The sequence below is a fragment of the Schistocerca piceifrons genome, chromosome 1, assembly GCF_021461385.2.
Source record: "Schistocerca piceifrons isolate TAMUIC-IGC-003096 chromosome 1, iqSchPice1.1, whole genome shotgun sequence".
In the NCBI taxonomy this organism is placed as follows: Eukaryota; Metazoa; Arthropoda; class Insecta; order Orthoptera; family Acrididae; genus Schistocerca; species Schistocerca piceifrons.
This window is the reverse complement of record NC_060138.1, coordinates 569,273,776-569,293,101: the sequence shown is the minus strand read 5'-3', so window position 1 is coordinate 569,293,101 and position 19,326 is coordinate 569,273,776. Positions and strand designations below refer to the sequence as shown.

At 43.3% G+C, this 19,326-nt stretch overlaps 1 protein-coding gene across 1 annotated transcript in view; it reads right to left on the bottom strand.

Annotated features, from left to right (window-relative positions):
• The window catches only part of LOC124751482 (fatty-acid amide hydrolase 2-A-like), a 249,336-nt gene that overhangs the window by 152,250 nt on the left and 77,760 nt on the right, over window positions 1-19,326 (bottom strand). Inside the window, exon 2 of the mRNA XM_047248989.1 lies at window positions 5,507-5,700. Within this exon, the coding sequence (XP_047104945.1) occupies window positions 5,507-5,700 (194 nt within the window). The remainder of the gene's footprint in view (window positions 1-5,506; window positions 5,701-19,326) is intronic.

Below are 19,326 nucleotides of genomic sequence, written 5' to 3'. Positions count from 1 at the left end.
GTCCCCTAGAACTTAGAACTACTTAAACCTAACGAACCTAAGGACAACACACACATCCATGCCCGAGGCAGGATTCGAACCTGCGACCGTAGCGGTCGCGCGGTTCCAGACTGTAGCGCCACCAGCGGCCGGCAAGGAATGATTACAATCATTTATTGATTCATAAAAATTAATCCAGAGAAAGATTATAGCGGCTATTATTGGGCAGATTAGACTTGCTACTATAATATATCGTTATTACTTAAAATAATCTTACTTAAAAAGGACGATTTTTTAGCATCGGCTCTTCAGCTCAGTTTCAAACAAACAACTTAGATGTATATTTAACAAAGCTAAAGTAAAGGTATTCAAGAGAAAATATGCAGTGCATTAAAAATCGATAGTTTGCATTAAAATAGTGGAGCAGGCTTGTAAATTTCACTGTTTAGGATGTTTGATATTCTATACTCAAGAAGACCTGAAAAATAAAGGAAATAAAATATTTGAAACTGTAGTTCGTCATCATTATATATTATTAAATTAAGTGTACAATGTGAGTGCCGCTAAAACTCAGAAACGAGTCCCGGTACGACCAAGGGGGTTATACGGTGTGGTAGCCCTCAGTCCTCCATCCATGAAGAAGGTTCCCGTTTTTACCTGAAGGCGTGCTTTTGAAGATATAAGGAAGCGCAAGTTTCGCCCTCTAGAATTATCTAGAACATTCGAGGGTATCCGAGAGCATTCCACACGTCCCAGAATGTTCCGGAATGTTCCACAATGATCTGGAATGTTCGGGAATAGACTGGAACATCCCGGAAGAATTCAGAATGTTCGGAAACATCCTGGAATATTACAGGTCATTGAGGAACATTCAAAAATACTCTCGAATGTTGTGGAATGTTCTGGAGCATTGTGGACCATTCGAAGTATTTTGGTATGTTCCGGAATTCGCCACTAGCGGGCCTAGCCTCTGGTAGGGGTATTGGTCCAAGTCTCGTCGTGGGTTCGAACGTCAGTTTCTTATCAGTGACCTAAGGAGGAACAGAGAAAGTAGTGCAGTGAGTGAACAAAAACAAACAGTAAAATGTGAGTAATAAAAGTGATACAGTGACTGAATATAAACAAAGTGTGTAAAGTGAAGTTAGTGTATTTCTACATCTACATCTACATGATTACTCTGCAATTCACATTTAAGTGCTTGGCAGAGGGTTCATCGAACCACAATCATACTATCTCTCTACCATTCCACTCCCGAACAGCGCGTGGGAAAAACGAACACCTAAACCTTTCCGTTCGAGCTCTGATTTCTCTTATTTTATTTTGATGATCATTCCTACCTATGTAGGGTGGGCTCAACAAAATATTTTCGCATTCGGAAGAGAAAGTTGGTGACTGAAATTTCGTAAATAGACCTCGCCGCGACGAAAAACGTCTTTGCTTTAATGACTTCCACCCCAACTCACGTATCATATCTGCCCCACTCTCTCCCCTATTACGTGATAATACAAAATGAGCTACCCTTTTTTGCACCCTTTCGATGTCCTCCGTCAACCCCACCTGCCAAGGATCCCACACCGCGCAGCAATATTCTAACAGAGGACGAACGAGCGTAGTGTAAGCTGTCTCTTTAGTGGACTTGTTGCATCTTCTAAGTGTCCTGCCAATGAAACGCAACCTTTGGCTCGCCTTCCCCACAGTATTATCTATGTGGTCTTTCCAACTGAAGTTGTTCGTAATTTTTACACCCAGGTACTTAGTTGAATTGACAGCCTTGAGAATTGTACTATTTATCGAGTAATCGAATTCCAACGGATTTCTTTTGGAACTCATGTGGATCACCTCACACTTTTCGTTATTTAGCGTCAACTGACACCTGCCACACCATACAGCAATCTTTTCTAAATCGCTTTGCAACTGATACTGGTCTTCGGATGACCTTACTAGACGGTAAATTGCAGCATCATCTGCGAACAACCTAAGAGAACTGCTCAGATTGTCACCCAGGTCATTTACTCGTATATAGATCAGGAACAGCAGAGGTCCCAGGACGCTTCCCTGGGGAACACCTGATATCACTTCAGTTTTACTCGATGATTTGCCGTCTGTTACTACTACTACTATTACTACTATTTGTTAGTAAATAGTTGATCTGATTTTTATTTTAGACAATGCCCAAACATAAAAGAGATAGACGTTGACGTCGAACATAGGCAGTGGTCACAGCAATGTGACTGGACCTTGTATATAGCTCAGCAGGAACCTACAGCATTTAAAAGTTATGTATTTCTCAGTTACTATGTATAAATGTTGCAAGTGAACTTCTTAATGTGTTATCTTTCTGTATACAGGTATGCCTGATTTTACTGGCGACCTCTATTACCGACACATCAGAAAATGGTTGCGCTCACGAGAAATTACAAACCGTCGAGCCACTGTAGTTGACTTGAACCACCAACTGTTTAGCAGCATTAGGGAGATAACAGCCCATCATCTTCGGGCGTAACAAAACGCTGTTTCCGCTCCTGGCGGAAACTGGCGACGACATTAGCAAACAGGTCACGGACACAGGCGCGGCTGTGATGAGGGAAGGAAGTATTGTGTTGCTATAACGCAGTCTTTGCTATGAATTTTTTCGCTTACTTAACACATGAAACTGTTTGTATGCGATGTATTGTCTAGTGTAAATATGTATTGTAAAAACTATGTTTAAATTAAGTAATATTTAACACTGGCAAGTCAGGGCATATTTAGTTATAACCTTGAAGTCAGAGAGATTGTTTTGTCGCGCCTCTGGGCGCGGGAGCGCGCCAGCGGGTAGTAGTAGCAGTAACGCCATGCTCGAAGTAAGACGTACAGTCGAGTGCTGCTAGTCCTAGTTGTGTTACATCCAACGGCTAGTGTGTGGATCTAAGTACGACGGGAAAGTAATGGTGGGCATATCTGGAAGCATGGCCGGGCAAGTTATTATGGATTAATGGGCATAGTGCTGAAGAAACGAGGACTTAAATGTGAAGCGCATTGTGCGCCCAAGTCGTAACAGTAAAAGCCCGATGCCACATTGTGTCGCTGCCGTGGACTTCCGTCGATCCACCGACAACGAGGGAAGTAAGATCTACGTAATTTTCGTAGGATAAAATTGTAGGAGGCTTGCCAGTGACTGTGCTTTTCTCTGAAGTCGAACAATTAATAAAAAACACTTTATAATCGAAGTGTTGCAGTTACAATTCACCCGACAGTAACACCAAGTAGGTTCCTTCCAATCCTTACCTTATTGAACCGAGTGTGTCACGCCATTATCCAGAGAAAATATGTTAACTGTCAAATTATTTGCATAGACGATGAAGAGTAAATTTCAGACTGGTTATCGTAGTTAATTGCTGCACTTAATAAGCTTACGCCAACCGTAGTAACATAATAATAGACTGAAGTAATAAATTTGATTATTAAGATTTATTTCAATGCATATTCAGCTGAAGTTAATTCAAGGATATTTCATGAAACTATAAAGCTTATTCCACCTAACAATCTCCCAATTAATGAATTATTATCAGTCAAAACATAGTTAATCAATTATTGACAATATATTTCATTATCAGTAGATTGAACTGTGCAGAGTACCTAAATTTAAAGACAGAATTACAGTCCATTATTCAAAATCTCGATAGATAATTATCTGTGTTGTCAGCATTTCACAAATTATGAACAAAATAAGTGTAGTAAGATTGTTATGACATTGTTTTATATGACTACTGAGCCTGACACAGCACTTACGTAAAAGTCCCCGTTCCACCTGCTGCGCTACAAACAGGAAAACTTTATTTTTGATACAATTATTCACGTACTTAACAGTACCGTCGCTCATCAGTTGAGCTGGCGACCGAATTTTTAATTGCTTTTACAACTTAATCATTTCTTTCGGCAAAATTTCCACTGGCAAAATTTATTTCCAAATTATTTCCATTATTTCATTTACCGATCGTTATTGAATGAAATTACTCATTCAATAATGATCAAGTTATAACGTCTCCTGTTTCCCGCGGAATAATCATTATTTACATCGAATTCAGATGCCTTATCGCGACGCGGGTCAAAATTCATAATTCACGGGCATTGTCAACTTGTAATTTCGCAAATCCCGGGAAGCAGGGGGGTGTTATAGTATTGTTGTTGTGGTCTTCAGTCCTGAGACTGGTTTGATGCAGCTCTCCGCCGGCCGAAGTGGCCGTGCGGTTAAAGGCGCTGCAGTCTGGAACCGCAAGACCGCTACGGTCGCAGGTTCGAATCCTGCCTCGGGCATGGATGTTTGTGATGTCCTTAGGTTACTTAGGTTTAACTAGTTCTAAGTTCTAGGGGACTAATGACCTCAGCAGTTGAGTCCCATAGTGCTCAAAGCCGTTTGAACCATTTGATGCAGCTCTCCATACTAATCTATCCTGTGCAAGCTCCTTCATCTCCCAGTACCTACTGCAACCTACATCCTTCTGAATCTGCTTAGTGTATTCATCTCTTGGTCTCCCTCTACGAATTTTACCCTCCACGCTGCCCTCCAATGCTAAATTTGTGATCCCTTGATGCCTCAGGACATGTCCTACCAACCGATCCCTTCTTCTAGTCAAGTTGTGCCACAAACTTCTCTTCTCCCCAATCCTATTCAATATCTCCTCATTAGTTACGTGAGCTACCCACCTAATCTTCAACATTCTTCTGTAGCACCACATTTGGAAAGCTTCTATTCTCTTCTTGTCCGAACTATTTATCGTCCATGTTTCACTTCCATACATGGCTACACTCCATACAAATACTTTCAGAAACGACTTCCTGACACTTAAATCTATACTCGACGTTAACAAATTTCTCTTCTTCAGAAACGCTTTCCTTGACATTCCCAGTCTACATTTTATATCCTCTCTACTTCGACCATCATCAGTTATTTTGCTCCCCAAATAGCAAAACTCCTTTACTACTTTAAGTTTCTCATTTCCTAATCTAATTCCCTCAGCATCAGCTGACTTCATTCGACTACATTCCATTATCCTCGTTTTGCTTTTGTTGATGTTCATCTTATATCCTCCTTTCAACACACTGTCCATTCCGTTCAACTGCTCTTCCAAGTCCTTTGCTGTCTCTGACAGAGTTACAATCTCATCGGCGAACCTCAAAGTTTTTATTTCTTCTCCCTGGATTTTAATGCCTACTCCGGATTTTTCTTTTGTTTCCTTTACTGCTAGCTCAATATACAGATTGGATAACATCGGGGATAGGCTACAACCCTGTCTCACTCCCTTCCCACCACTGCTTCCCTTTCATGCCCCTCGACTCTTATAACATCCATCTGGTTTCTGCACAAATTGTAAATAGCCTTTCGCTCTCTGTATTTTACGCCTGCCACCTTCAGAATTTGAAAGAGAGTATTCCAGTCAACATTGCCAAAAGCTGTCTGTAAGTCTACAAATGCTAGAAACGTAGGTTTGCCTTTTCTTAATCTTTCTTCTAAAAGCGAGTGAAGAAGAAGAGCCGTCAGACGCACCTGTCCGCTGCGGATGGCGGCGGCGAGCTGGTGCGCCGGCGCGAGCAGCACGGGGTCGGAGACGGGCGGCACGGCGCGCCGCGGCGCGAACAGCAGGCGGGCGCGCACCAGGGCCAGCACCACGGGCCGCGCCGCCAGCATCAGCAGCCGCAGCGCCCACTGCGACCACCACGTCAGCATCCTCAGCTCGCGCTCTGCAACACCGGCCACAGTCCTGCTTGACACAAAAAACATTTGTCAATTCCAGCTTCGATAATTGCCTCTCTGCGCTGACAGTCCGCGTGTTTCTTCAGGTATGCCATTCCAGATGAAGCCATTCACTAATGATTTGGCCCTACAGAGCTACCAAATTGTTGGGGGTGCATTTCACCCACTGTCCCAAATACCCCTAGGGGATGTTGAAGAGGTCACTAGCGTTCCAGTCTAGGAGCGATAGAGTGTTTGTGTGTTCATCAAATGGCGACCGTATGGATGCAATCCTGTGAACACAGTGGTCACCATCTTGGAACGGGGGATGTTCACAGTGTACTCTTACTGAATATCCCTAGAGAAGAAGCTACATTCAGTGTCCGAGAATGTTGACACAAACATCACGGTACGTTATACGTACCTAAAACATCACATTACCAAGTCCAGCCTGAACTACACTCTCCACACACTGCAGATTAAAAACCTCACTGGACAGTGGGGGCCTTAGAAAATCGGATGCACATAATTACCGACCAATTTCACTGACATAAAAAAATGGTTCTGAGCACTATGGGACTCAACTTCTGAGGTCATCAGTCCCCTAGAGCTTAGAACTACTTAAACCTAACTAACCTAAGTACAACACACACACCCGTGCCCGAGTCAGGATTCGAACCTGCGAGCGTAGCATTCGCGCCGCGCGGGATTAGCCGAGCGGTCTAAGGCGCTGCAGTCATGGACTGTGCGGCTGGTCCCGGCGGAGGTTCGAGTCGTCTCTCGGGCCTCGGTGTGTGTGTTTGTCCTTGGGATAATTTAGGTTAAATAGTGTGTAAGCTCAGGGACTGATGACCTTAGCAGTTAAGTCCCATAAGATTTCACACACATTTGAACCTTTTTTAGTAGCGGTCGCGCGGTTCTAGACTGTAGCTCCCAGAACCGCTCGGCCACCCCGGCCGGCTCACTGACGTCGATCTGTTGTAGAATCAAGGAGCATATTTTGTGTTCAGACATAATGAACTTTCTAGACTCTGACAAGCTCATCTGCAGGAACGAGCACGGTTTTAGGAAACAGCGGTAATGCGAGACACAGCTGGCCCCCTTTGTGCATGATATACAACAGGCTCTAGATACCGGCTCCCAGGTTAATGCCATATTTCTCGACTTTCGAAAGGAGTTCGACTCAGTTCCGCACTGTCGCTTGCTCCAAAAAGTGCGCGCTTACGGCCTTTCCGATGACATATGCGGTTGGATAGATAGTTTTCTAACAGACAGGGAGCAGCATGTCGTCCTGAACGGGTTGACGTCAACAGAAACAAGTGTAACTTCAGGTGTGCCCCAGGGCAGTGTAATAGATCCGCTGCTTTTTACGATTTACATAAACGATCCAGTTGGTGGTATTGATAGCGGCATTAGGCTATTTGCCGATGATTCTGTACTCTACAGGAAAATAGTATCAAACGAAAGTTGTGAACAAAGCAATGAGGATTTGCAGAAAATAAATGCGTGGTGTAATGACTGGCAGTTAACTCTCAATATTAGTAAGTGTAACCTACTGCGTATAACAAGGCGAAAATCCCCATTAATGTACGAGTACAAAATAAATGCCCAGTGTTTGGAAGCGGTAACATCCGTCAAGTATCTAGGTGTGACTATTCGAAATGATCTTAAATGCAATGAACAGATTACAGAAGTAACGGGCAAGGCGAACTCAAGATTGCGGTTTATTGGTAGAATCCTGAAGCGATGCAGTCCTTCAACAAAGGAAATAGCTTACAATACGTTAGTTCGTCCAGTCTTATTGTTCGTCTGTATAGGAGCCTTACCAGTTGGGTCTGATTCAAGAGATTGAGAAGGTCCAAAGAAGAGCGGCAAGATTCGTGACTGGTACATTTAGCCATCGCGAGAGCGTTACAAATCTCATTGAAAGTTTGAAGTGGGACACACTTGCTGATAGACAACGCGCTAAACGGAAGGGGCTGCTCACTAAATTCCGAAATACGATCGTCGCCGAGGGTGTAGAGCATATATTATTACCACCAACTTTCAAATCGCGCAATGATCACCATTCCAAGATAAGGGAAATTAGAGCTTGTACTGAGGCATTCAGACAGTCGTTTTTCCCTCACGCGATCCGCGAGTGGGGGGAAATATGACTTTGGCGCGAATTGTGCCCTCCGCCACACGCCGCTTGGTGGCTAGCGGAGTATATATGTAGATGTAGATTTGAAAAGAGGCATATTGCGACTCATCGGAACACACTCCACTCTTCCAATCAGCTACTACCCAGTTTCTGCATGCTTTGGCCCACTGAAGCTGTTCATGTCGCTGTCTAGCAATGGCCTTTTACGGACTACTAGACTCCAAGGCTACCTTGTATGCAGCTCTTTTCGATAGATTAGCTTGGAAACTGGTTGACATGGACTTGCGTTAACTGACAGCAGTAATACCTATCGGGTTTGAAACCGATTGTCATGGATCAGATACGACAGTCGTCTCTGGTCCTTGTCAGCTAGGATACTTTTATCACTACTATTCTAACGCAGTGTTTCGTGACTGCGAGTGCTACATCATTCCTCGTACACAGGTTTGACAGTCCACGCTGACAGAGTAACAAACAGGGCAACTTTTTTCACGGTGTGGTCATGGGCTCGTCAAGATACGATAACTGCTTTCTGTCATACTGTTTCGTTTCCATGTTGACGCAGCTTACCGCGCTGATCTCATACAACCGACTGGAGCACACACACGCACTTACACACACACACACACACACACACACACACACACACACACACACTACTCCAGCGTAATGACCTACGTCAGCAGTGAAAGATGACTTGACCACCATCTACACAAGATTCTACAGTGCATGAGAATGACTAGAGGGTTAGCATACTTCAATAATATTAACAATAAGTGTATAAAACAGTAATACAATAATTTGTTTACGTCAGTGGGGTACATCACTGTAACATAACCTCCAAGAAATTGCAATCCAAAGAAAAGCATTCGACCGAAAATTTCAGAAGCACATATGCCATGAAATTGATTTAAGAACTGTATAGCAACAAAATCTCACAAGTCTGACGTCGTCGTAATTTACGCGATACAAAATGGAAATGTGCACGCCCCTTTATCTATATTTCATTTAGTACCACAACTGTGAATGCAGCTTGAAGACTATTACTTTTCGAAAAAGCAAATGTTTGAATGATGTCCGCTACGGTCGCAGGTTCGAATCCTGCCTCGGGTATGGATGTTTGTGATGTCCTTAGGTTAGTTAGGTTTAACTAGTTCTAAGTTCTAGGGGACTAATGACCTCAGCAGTTGAGCCCCATAGTGCTCAGAGCCATTTTTTTTTAATGATGTTTCTTTGCACCTAAGTTCGTGAAAGTCAGTCCTGTTATTTTTTGCTGAGTGAAGGGTGCAACTGGGGTCAATTTACTGCGGTGTGCCTGTTCTACTTGCTGCTTATGAACCGTGTCAGATTTGTTTTCCATTTTCGAGATTTAGTTTTTTTGCGAACCCGCTGGGGTAGACGTGCTCGTTAGCTTGCCACTTTTGGGATTCGGGGAGTATCGCCGGCTCCGAATCGAATCCGCCCTGTGGATTAACGCCGGCCGAAGTGGCCGTGCGGTTAAAGGCGCTGCAGTCTGGAACCGCAAGACCGCTACGGTCGCAGGTTCGAATCCTGCCTCGGGCATGGATGTTTGTGATGTCCTTAGGTTAGTTAGGTTTAACTAGTTCTAAGTTCTAGGGGACTAATGACCTCAGCAGTTGAGTCCCATAGTGCTCAGAGCCGTTTGTCGATTAACGACGATAGCCGGTGTGCCGGCCATCCTTGGTTTGGTTTCCGCGGTATCTCACATCCCACAAGGTGAATACCGCACTGGTACTCACGTCCTCGCACTGGAACAAGATTCGCACGTTGTCACTCTTTTACATGGATAACACTAAACGCAGACAGAGGGGGTACATAAATTCGATTCGCGGGGGAGAGGGGCTGGAGAGACGGAGACAGTAGGGCATGTCCCACAAGTTGCAGAACGTATATCCTCTGGGTGTGTGATACATGTCTCTTTATTGTATGTGTATACTAAGAAGGCGATCTCTCAGCGAAACATTGTGCTTTTCTCCATGACTAGCATTTTTATGTGTTTTTTGGTTAGTGGCCAAAACTGATAAGTGGCAGAATACAAATAGCCTTTAAATCTCTATACAAATGTCATTTAAATCTCTACTGACATTCAGATGACCATTATTTCTAAAAATGAAGTTGTGCGATGAGTATTTTTCCATGTGTTTAATTTTGTTAACATGTGTTATTCAAAAAGAATTTTATGTAAACGATTGACTAAGTTATTACAAAATCAAATCTTGCTATAAATGAAAACTTTATTCAAGAGTAAAAATCTTCCTAAATCGTTTAATTTAAACTTCTTCTTAATTTGTACCATTTTTGTTCATATTTGATCCTCGTGACTCACTATTAACATACCCAGTAGCCAACCAGCAGTGGGTCTCGACGCAGAAAAGAACTACATGACAGCTGTTTCAATTATACTTTATTAAACTCAATGTTGTCTGGTATTCGTAGGTCTTGCGAAAGCTTTGAATCAGTTTCAGTAAACCTGTGCTGACAGACCATGAAAAACGAGGCATTGGTCGATTCCATGTAGCGTCCTTAACAACTGAGCTAATGTTCTGGTTTCAAGTAGCTCACTGTGAATGAGACCTCAACTATTACCTCTTATATTACTTCAACTAGCGGAATTCCTTTCCGTCTTTATTTCAACAGCAATACTTGATACTGTTTGATGCGAGTAGAGGAAGCCTTAACGCGCCACAGAGGGAACTTCACAGAGACAAACAGGTGTAAATATGTGGTCCAGAAACGCATCCATCAACACATCTGCTTCCCAGGACTCGACTCATGCCTCGACGTCAAAGCAGACGATTCAAACAAAGACGAGGGTAATATAAAAACAGATGGCGCATAAATGTTACATATATTGCTTATTTTCCTATTAATAAAATAAACAGTCTGGTAAAGGGTTTATAAGCATACACCAAGAAAGTTAATGTTAGGAACCCTTCTATCAACGATAAAATTAAGCCTGTATAAATTCCAAAAAAGGACTGAGATGTATCTAAGAAACACACAGCAAGTGCATATAATCTCAATGAGACAAAAATCTTTTCCTTGTAATTCGAGATAAATAGTAAAAAAATAAAAAATGGTTCAAATGGCTCTGAGCACTATGGGACTTAACTTCTGATGTCATCAGTCCCCTAGAACTTAGAACTACTTAAACCTAACTAACCTATGGTCATCACACACATCCATGCCCGAGGCAGGATTCGAACCTGCGACCGTAGCGGTCGCGCGGTTCCAGACTGCAGCGCCTAGAACCCCTTGGCCACACCGGCCGGCGAAACAGAACAAAAGTTACTAACAATGTCCCCTCTTTAGTTTTAGATATATTTATTTCTTTGTAAAGCTCACACTCACACAGAAACGCTAAATTATTTCCTCCCTCGTTTAGCCGGCCAGTGTGGCCGTGCGGTTCTAGGCGCTTCAGTTTGGAACCGCGTGACCGCTACGGTCGCAGGTTCGAATCCTGCCTCGGGCATGGATGTGTGTGATGTCCTTAGGTTAGTTAGGTTTAAGTAGTTCTAAGTTCTAGGGGACTGATGACCACAGATGTTAAGTCCCTTAGTGCTCAGAGCCATCTGAACCATTTCAACCTCCCTCGTTTATGGTTTCATGCATTTCTTTCTAAAGTGATGTGATCAGTTCAAAGTAATAGTTATTCTTATAATAATAATAACTAATTAAAAATGGCTCTAGTGTATTGATCAGCGTTGTTAACTGAGGATTGTGTAGATATTATATCCCACTAGATGAACCATTTATCTAACGAAACAATAAGCACGAGTGAACAAATTTTTACGGTTTGCCCAGGGTCAGAAAGTAACTGAATATCTTTTCATAAATTCTTTCAGCTAAAAGTGATCACAAAGATAGATAACCACAAACTAATACTGTGTCTAATAATCTGCTCCGAAAAACTGAGTTTTTATAATGCGATGCTGTCCATATCTGTTAATATCATTTACTCAAGCAACACTTCGCAGGAAACCCAATATATATAGAATCAAAAGTGTCATTTCTTTTACATGTGGCTATGACCAAACGTACAAATGTTGCAGTTAGAACGCGAAGCAGCAGCTGAAATAATGCATATGGTAAATATGAGAAATCGCAGCGAATGACTGCGATGTCACAGATGCAACTGGAGCTAAAATTGATTATGTTGAGTACTGGCGGTTTCTAGGAGCTGCCTCCATCCTGTAACACTTCACTGAGTTGCTGTCTGACAGCGAAGGCTGTCCACGAGTCTGCCGTCTGGCGATCACGGTTTGTGTGTGCGTCTGTGTGCGTGTGTGTGTGTGGACCGCGATTCCGCAAGCGGCCTTGACGACCTGTTGCCTCGGTGGCTCGTTCTGGATGGCGCAAGATCGCCTCCTGTTTTCTACACGACATGATACACAGTCGACCGCAACAAACACGAGTAGTCTCTATCGCAGACATCGGAGGGAGTTCAAAAATAAATTCTGAGTGTTTTGGTACAAAAGACCTTTAGTCGCCGTGGCTCGTCAAAGATTGATATTACAGTTGTGATACATTCGGTTTATTACTCCAATTATCTTTGTTTCTGTGAAAATATACTGCCTGAGAAATTAGTGAAGCATCCAGAAGACATGGTCGTATATCATTGTACCTTCATACACGTACACACCATCGGCGGGTACGCAAATGATAGAGTTTCAGTTCTCTGGGACAGGTAGAGCGGCAGTCAGAAAGCATTACTGTTGTACGTTTTTAGCGTTGTTGCCAGGACTGTTTTTAGCTTTGTTACCAGGACTGGTAATGTATACAGGAGTTGTAACAGCGTCAGATTTTAACTGATCACTGCGAAGGATTTCCAGACGCTGTGTACTCGTGTGTGCAAGGGTTATAGACATCTGCCGGGTTTTGAAAAAGGGCCTCACTGTGGGTCTCCATTTGGCTTGTCGAATCGCGCAGTATCCAAATCTGCTGGACATTCGGATGCGATAGTGGCGCGATTTGGACGGCTTGGAAACGTGAGGACAGGCATTCTCGGCGTCTAGGCTCCGGTCGACTGCAACCCTTTCACGTCTGCATCTGCCACCTGAGGACAATTAATAGACTCTCTGCAGCGTACTGTGTCATCCTATACCATTAATCGGACACCAGCAGCTGACGGACTAGGGAATTACTGTCCCACGCTTTTTGAATGGTGCTGTGACCGGGAAGCATGGACTTATAATGAACAGGATGAATCGTGGTTCTACAGTACCCTGTATGACCATCGCCGGTAAGTATGGCGGCGACCTCGGGAGAGGTCCCATTCTTCCAATTCTGTAGACTCCTGGTGTCATGGTGTGGGTACGACTTTGGCTCACGGGCTGATAGTGATTGAGCGAACTACGACGGCGCAACGGTACGTTACTGACATCCTCTCATGCGAACGTATTGCGGTCCCATTCTGCAACAGAACAAAGCTCGTCTGCACGTGGCCCGTGTCTCTATGAAGTCTCTGCGTGATGTCGAACTACTCCCGTGGCCAGCAAGATCCCCGGGTCTCTCCCCACCGGACACGTGTGAGACTAGCTCGGACATCAACTTAAAGGCAACGTTAATATTCAACATAACAAGGACCATTTACAACAGCTGCGAGCCAGCGTGTCTCAGGAGATAATTCAACGCCTTTATGACATCATTCCCCAGCGAATCAGCGCGTGTATCCAGTCAATTGAGGGTGCAACTTCATAATGATAAGTAAGCTCATACTACCAAGTTCTTTGTAAATTTCACTCGATTTTGCAATGGCTGAATTAACATTACACGTCCTCTCTATCCGTGAATATTCGTTTCATGTCCTCCTCCCCTTTTTTGTGGTTAACTTTTTTCGTCAGGCAGTGTAAGTTCAAGACAGTGAAAAAAACCTTGAATATGCAATCGCCAAAACATACACCCAAAAACAGAATAATTCAAACAAAACCCTTATATTTTTATTTCATTGTGATCAGTCCTTTCTGTCAATATAAATGTCCCTATACGTCGACCACAATGATCATGGAAGAGTGAACAACGACGCACAGTTGACTTTTTTTTCACGACCAACAATGTTCGGCTGCGACGTTTCTAGCAACCAGATCCAAGTGAGTGTCGCCCGAGCTCTTCATATGGCCGCAGAAGAAGAAGAAGTCGCGAGGTGGCAACGGAACAGGACAACCACGATAGTTACATTATTATCCAATTAGGCTGTAATGAACCACCGAGGACCACGAGTCCCTCTACCAATATGCTCAGAAAATATCACCGAAAAACCTCCGAAATTTTGCTGGTGGAGTTCTGGTTCACTCAATACATCGATAGATAAGTCCTCATGGAGACACCTGATCGGGCGAGAAATGGTACAGCGTTTAGCCCCGTAATCGTCGATTTGTAGGAATTCTCTCATCTTAGAAGGATCGTGCTGAAAGTCATGGTAAAGCTGCAGTCTCAGTAAAGTATAAATGTGATTGCCTTATAGTAATCAATAAATTTTAATAATGTGTTGTCAAGTTGTGACGTCATATACTTCTGTCATGTAAATATTGCCTCTGATCAGAGGCTGTTACAAAACGTGTGCTGAGGACGCCTCAGAGCCAGACATCCTGTAACGTGCATTCCACTAACCTCACACCACAGCCACTTGAGACTTCAGTGGTGTCAACCGAACTAATTGGAGGGCAGGGTGGAGGTTTGTTATGTTTTCTGATGAAAGTTGTTCCTGCCTCGGTGTTAGTGGTGGCCGTGTGTTGAGAGCCTGAAACCATCCAGTCAGCTTGCTAAACACACCGGACCTACACCTGAAGTTAACGTCTTTGTGCGTTCTCTTATGACAGCAGGAACACTCTCATGGTTATTCCACGTACGCTGACAACAAATCTGTACGTCAGTCTGGTGATTCAACCTATTGTGCTGCCATTCATGAACACCACTCCATGGGGTGTTTACCAGCAGCATAACGCTCGCCCACATACCGCTGTTGTACCCTAATATGCTCTAAAGAGTTTCAACATTTTGCCTTGGCCTGCTCGATCACCATATCTGTCTCCAATCAAGCATATGTAGGACATCATCGGAGGACAACCCCAGCGTCATCCACGATTAGCACTAACCGGCGTGTATTTTCCGGCCAAGTGCAACAGGCAGGCAACTCCATTCGACAAACAACATCTGACGCTTATTCAACACAACACATGCCGTTTGCAAGTTCGCATTCAACATTCCGGCGGTTACAGCTGTTATTAATGTACCAGCATTTCATATTAGCAATGGCTTATCTCGCACTTACGTTACCTGTGATCTTGAAATGGTAATCATTTAAGTATGTTACCTAGACAAATGTAGTGCCGAAATATCATTACTCTAAATAAATTATTATAAATTATTTTTTGGTGTAGCGATTTTTTTTTTCGTCAATGTATCTCGTAACAGAAAGGCGTTGGTTGGTTGGTTGGCGGGGGCGGGGGGGGGAGGGGGGGGGGGGAAGGGGGGGGTGACCGTGAACAGCGAGGTCCCATCGGTTTAGGGAAAGAAGTTGCCCCCGTGCCCTTTGAAAGGAACAATTGCGGAATTTGCAAGAAGCGATTTAGGGAAATCAGGGAAAATCTAAATCACGATGAACGGACGCGGGTTTGAACCGTCGTCCCCCAGATTGAGAGTCCAGTGTGCTAACCACTGCGCCACGTCGCTCGGTATAGAGAAAGACGTAAAACTGTGTGCAAACAAATGCAGACCATACCGCCAAAAACTGAAAAGCCTTCATATTACGTTGATTTACATGGATTGTCTAAAAAATAAAAAAACTATATTCATAACTATAGGTTTCTCGTGAGTTACAGTATGATCGTAAAACCACTACGGATGGCACTTCGGATGATGTTTCTGGTCCACAGGGGTTCAGCTATGTTACAATATTCTCGCTTCTGCCCCTCCAGTTTCATGAAGTTCCGATGGGTGGTGGCCCTAGAAGTAGCATTCAAAATGGCGTCTGAAACGGAGATGGGTTCCAAGCAGAGAGCTGTCACTGAGTTTATTTAGCGGAATACCAGAGCATCGCAGATATTCATAGGCACTTGCAGAATGTTTAAGGAGATCTGACAGTGACCAAAAGCATGTTGATTTGCTGAGCGAGGCGCCTGTCGTCAGCGCAACAAGGTCACGCAAACCTGTTCGCTCTCCCGAGTTCCGGTCGGCCGCACACAGCTTCGACTCGTGCAATGTTGGAACGTGCGGACAGTCTCATTCGAAGTGGTCGACAGATCACAAACACGTCGCTGCCCAACTGGATGTCTCTGACGTTAGTGCTGACACATTCGTCCACCAGCTGGTATGCTCAAGAGTATGTGCTCGCTAGAGTAGGTTTAATAATGAATAAAAAAATAGGAGTACGGGTAAGCTACTACAAACAGCATAGTGAACGCATTATTGTGGCCAAGATAGACACGAAACCCACGCCTGCTACAGTAGTACAAGTTTATATGCCAACTAGCTCTGCATGTGATGAAAAAATTGATGAAATGTATGATGAGATAAAAGAAATTATTCAGGTAGTGAAGGGAGACGAAAATTTAAAAGTCAATGGTGACTGGAATTCGAGAGTACGAAAAGGGAGAGAAGGAAACATAGTAGGTGAATATGGATTGGGACTAAGAAATGAAAGAGGAAGCCGTCTGGTAGAATTTTGCACAGAGCATAACTTAATCATAGCTAACACTTGGTTCAAGAATCATAAAAGAAGGTTGTATACATGGAAGAAGCCTGGAGATTCAAAAGGTATCAGATAGATTATATAATGGTAAGACAGAGATTTAGGAACCAGATTTTAAATTGTAAGATATTTCCAGGGGCAGATGTGGATTCTGACCACAATCTATTGGTTATGAACTGTAGATTAAAACTGAAGAAACTGCAAAAAGGTGGGAATTTAAGGAGATGGGACCTCGATAAACTGACTAAATCAGAGGTTGTACAGAGTTTCAGGGAGAGCATAAGGGAACAATTGACACGAATGGGGGAAAGAAATACAGTAGAAAAAGAATAGGTAGCTCTGAGGGATGAAGTAGTGAAGGCAGCAGAGGATCAAGTAGGTAAAAAGACGAGGGCTACTAGAAACACTTGGGTAACAGAAGAAATATTGAATTTAATTGATGAAAGGAGAAAATATAAAAATGCAGTAAATGAAGCAGGCAAAAAGGAATACAAACGTCTCAAAAATGATATCTACAGGAAGTGCAAAATGGCTAAGCAGGGATGGCTAGAGAATAAATGTAAGGATGTAGAGGCTTATCTCACTAGGGGTAAGATAGATACTGCCTACAGGAAAATTAAAGAGACCTTTGGAGAAAAGAGAATCACTTGTATGAATATCAAGGGCTCACAAGGAAACCCAGTTCTAAGCAAAGAAGGGAAAGCAGAAAGGTGGAAGGAGTATATAGAGGGTCTATACAAGGGCGATGTACTTGAGGACAATATTATGGAAATGGAAGAGGATGTAGATGAAGATGAAATGGGAGATATGATACTGAGTGAAGAGTTTGACAGAACACTGAAAGACCTGAGTCGAAACAAGGCCCCCCGGAGTAGACAACATTCCATTAGAACTACTGACAGCCTTGGGAGAGCCAGTGCTGAGAAAACTATACCGTCTGGTGAGCAAGATGTATGAGACAGGCGAAATACCCTCAGACTTCAAGAAGAATATAATAATTCCAATCCCAAAGAAAACAGGTGTTGACAGGTGTGAAAATTACCAAACTATCAGTTTAATAAGTCACAGATGCAAAATACTAACGCCATTTCTTTACAGACGAATGGGAAAACTGGTAGAAGCCGACCACGGGGAAGATCAGTTTGGATTCCGTAGAAATGTTGGAACACATGAGGCAATACTGACCCTACGAGAAGAAAGATTAAGGAAAAGCAAACCTAAGTTTATAGCATTTGTAGACTTACAGAAAGCTTTTGACAATGTTGATTGAAATACTCTCTTTCAATTTCTGAAGGTGGCAGGGGTAAAATACAGGGAGCGAAAGGCTATTTACAATTTGTACAGAGAGCAGATGGATGTTATAAGAGTCGAGGGGTATGAAAGGGAAGCAGTGGTTGGGAAGGGAGTGAGACAGGATTGTAGCCTATCCCCGATGTTATTCAATCTGTATATTGAGCAAGCAGTAAAGGAAACAAATGAAAAGTTCGGAGTAGGTATTAAAATCCACGGAGAAGAAATAAAAACTTTGAGGTTCGCTGATGACACTGTAATTCTGTCAGAGACAGCAAAGGACTTGGAAGAGCAGTTGAACGGAATGGACAGCGTCTTGAAAGGAGGGTATAAGATGACATCAACAAAAGCAAAACCAGGATAATGGAATGTAGTCGAATTAAGTCGGGTGATGCTGAAGGACTTAGATTAGGAAATGAGACACTTAAAGTAGTAAAGGAGTTTTGCTATTTGGGGAGCAAAATAATTGATCATGGTCGAAGTAGAGAGGATATAAAATGTAAACTGGCAATGGCAAGGAAAGCGTTTCTGAAGAAGAGAAATTTGTTGACATCGAGTGTAGATTTAAATGTCGGGAAGTCGTTTCTTAAAGTATTTGTATGGAGTTGTAGCCATGTATGGAAGTGAAACGTGGACGATAAATAGTTTAGACAAGAAGAGAATAGAAGCTTTCCAAATGTGGTGCTACAGAAGAATGCTGAAGATTAGATAGGTAGATCACATAACTAATGAGGAGGTACTGAATGGAATTGGGGAGAATAGAAGTTTGTGGCACAACTTGACTAGAAGAAGGGTTCGGTTGGTAGGACATGTTCTGAGACATCGAGGGATCACCAATTTAGTATTGGAGGGCAGCGTGGAGGGTAAAAATCGTAGATGGAGACCAAGAGATGAATACACTAAGCAGATTCAGAAGGATGTAGGTTGCAGTAGTTACTGGGAGATGAAGAAGCTTGCACAGGATAGAGTAGCATGGAGAGCTGCATCAATCCAGTCTCAGGACTGAAGACCACAACAACAACATGTGCTCGCTGGATTTCTCGTCGCCTAACAGAAGACGATAAAGATCAACGAAGACCCATCTGTGCGGAATTGCTTGCGCATTACGAGGCTGATCGTGACATTTTTTTGTCAAACATCGTCATAGACGATGAAACATGGGTTTATCACAAAACGGCAATCCAAGGAGTGACGCTACTCCACCCCTTCTCCGAATAAAAAGTTCAAAGCCGCACCCTCAACCGCTAAAGTCAAGGCGACGGTCTTCTGGGACTCTGACGGCAGTTATTCCGTTTGGTGCAACGAACAACTGTGAAGGGTACTGTGCTGCCCTAACGAAACTAAAGAAATGACTTCAGCGTGTTCGTAGCCACAAAAATGCAAACGAACTTCTCTTTCTCCGTGACACTCAAGGCCTCACACAAGTCTACGCACCGTTGAGGAGCTCATAAATCTTCACTGGACTGTTCTTCCTCATCCACGCTGCAGCCC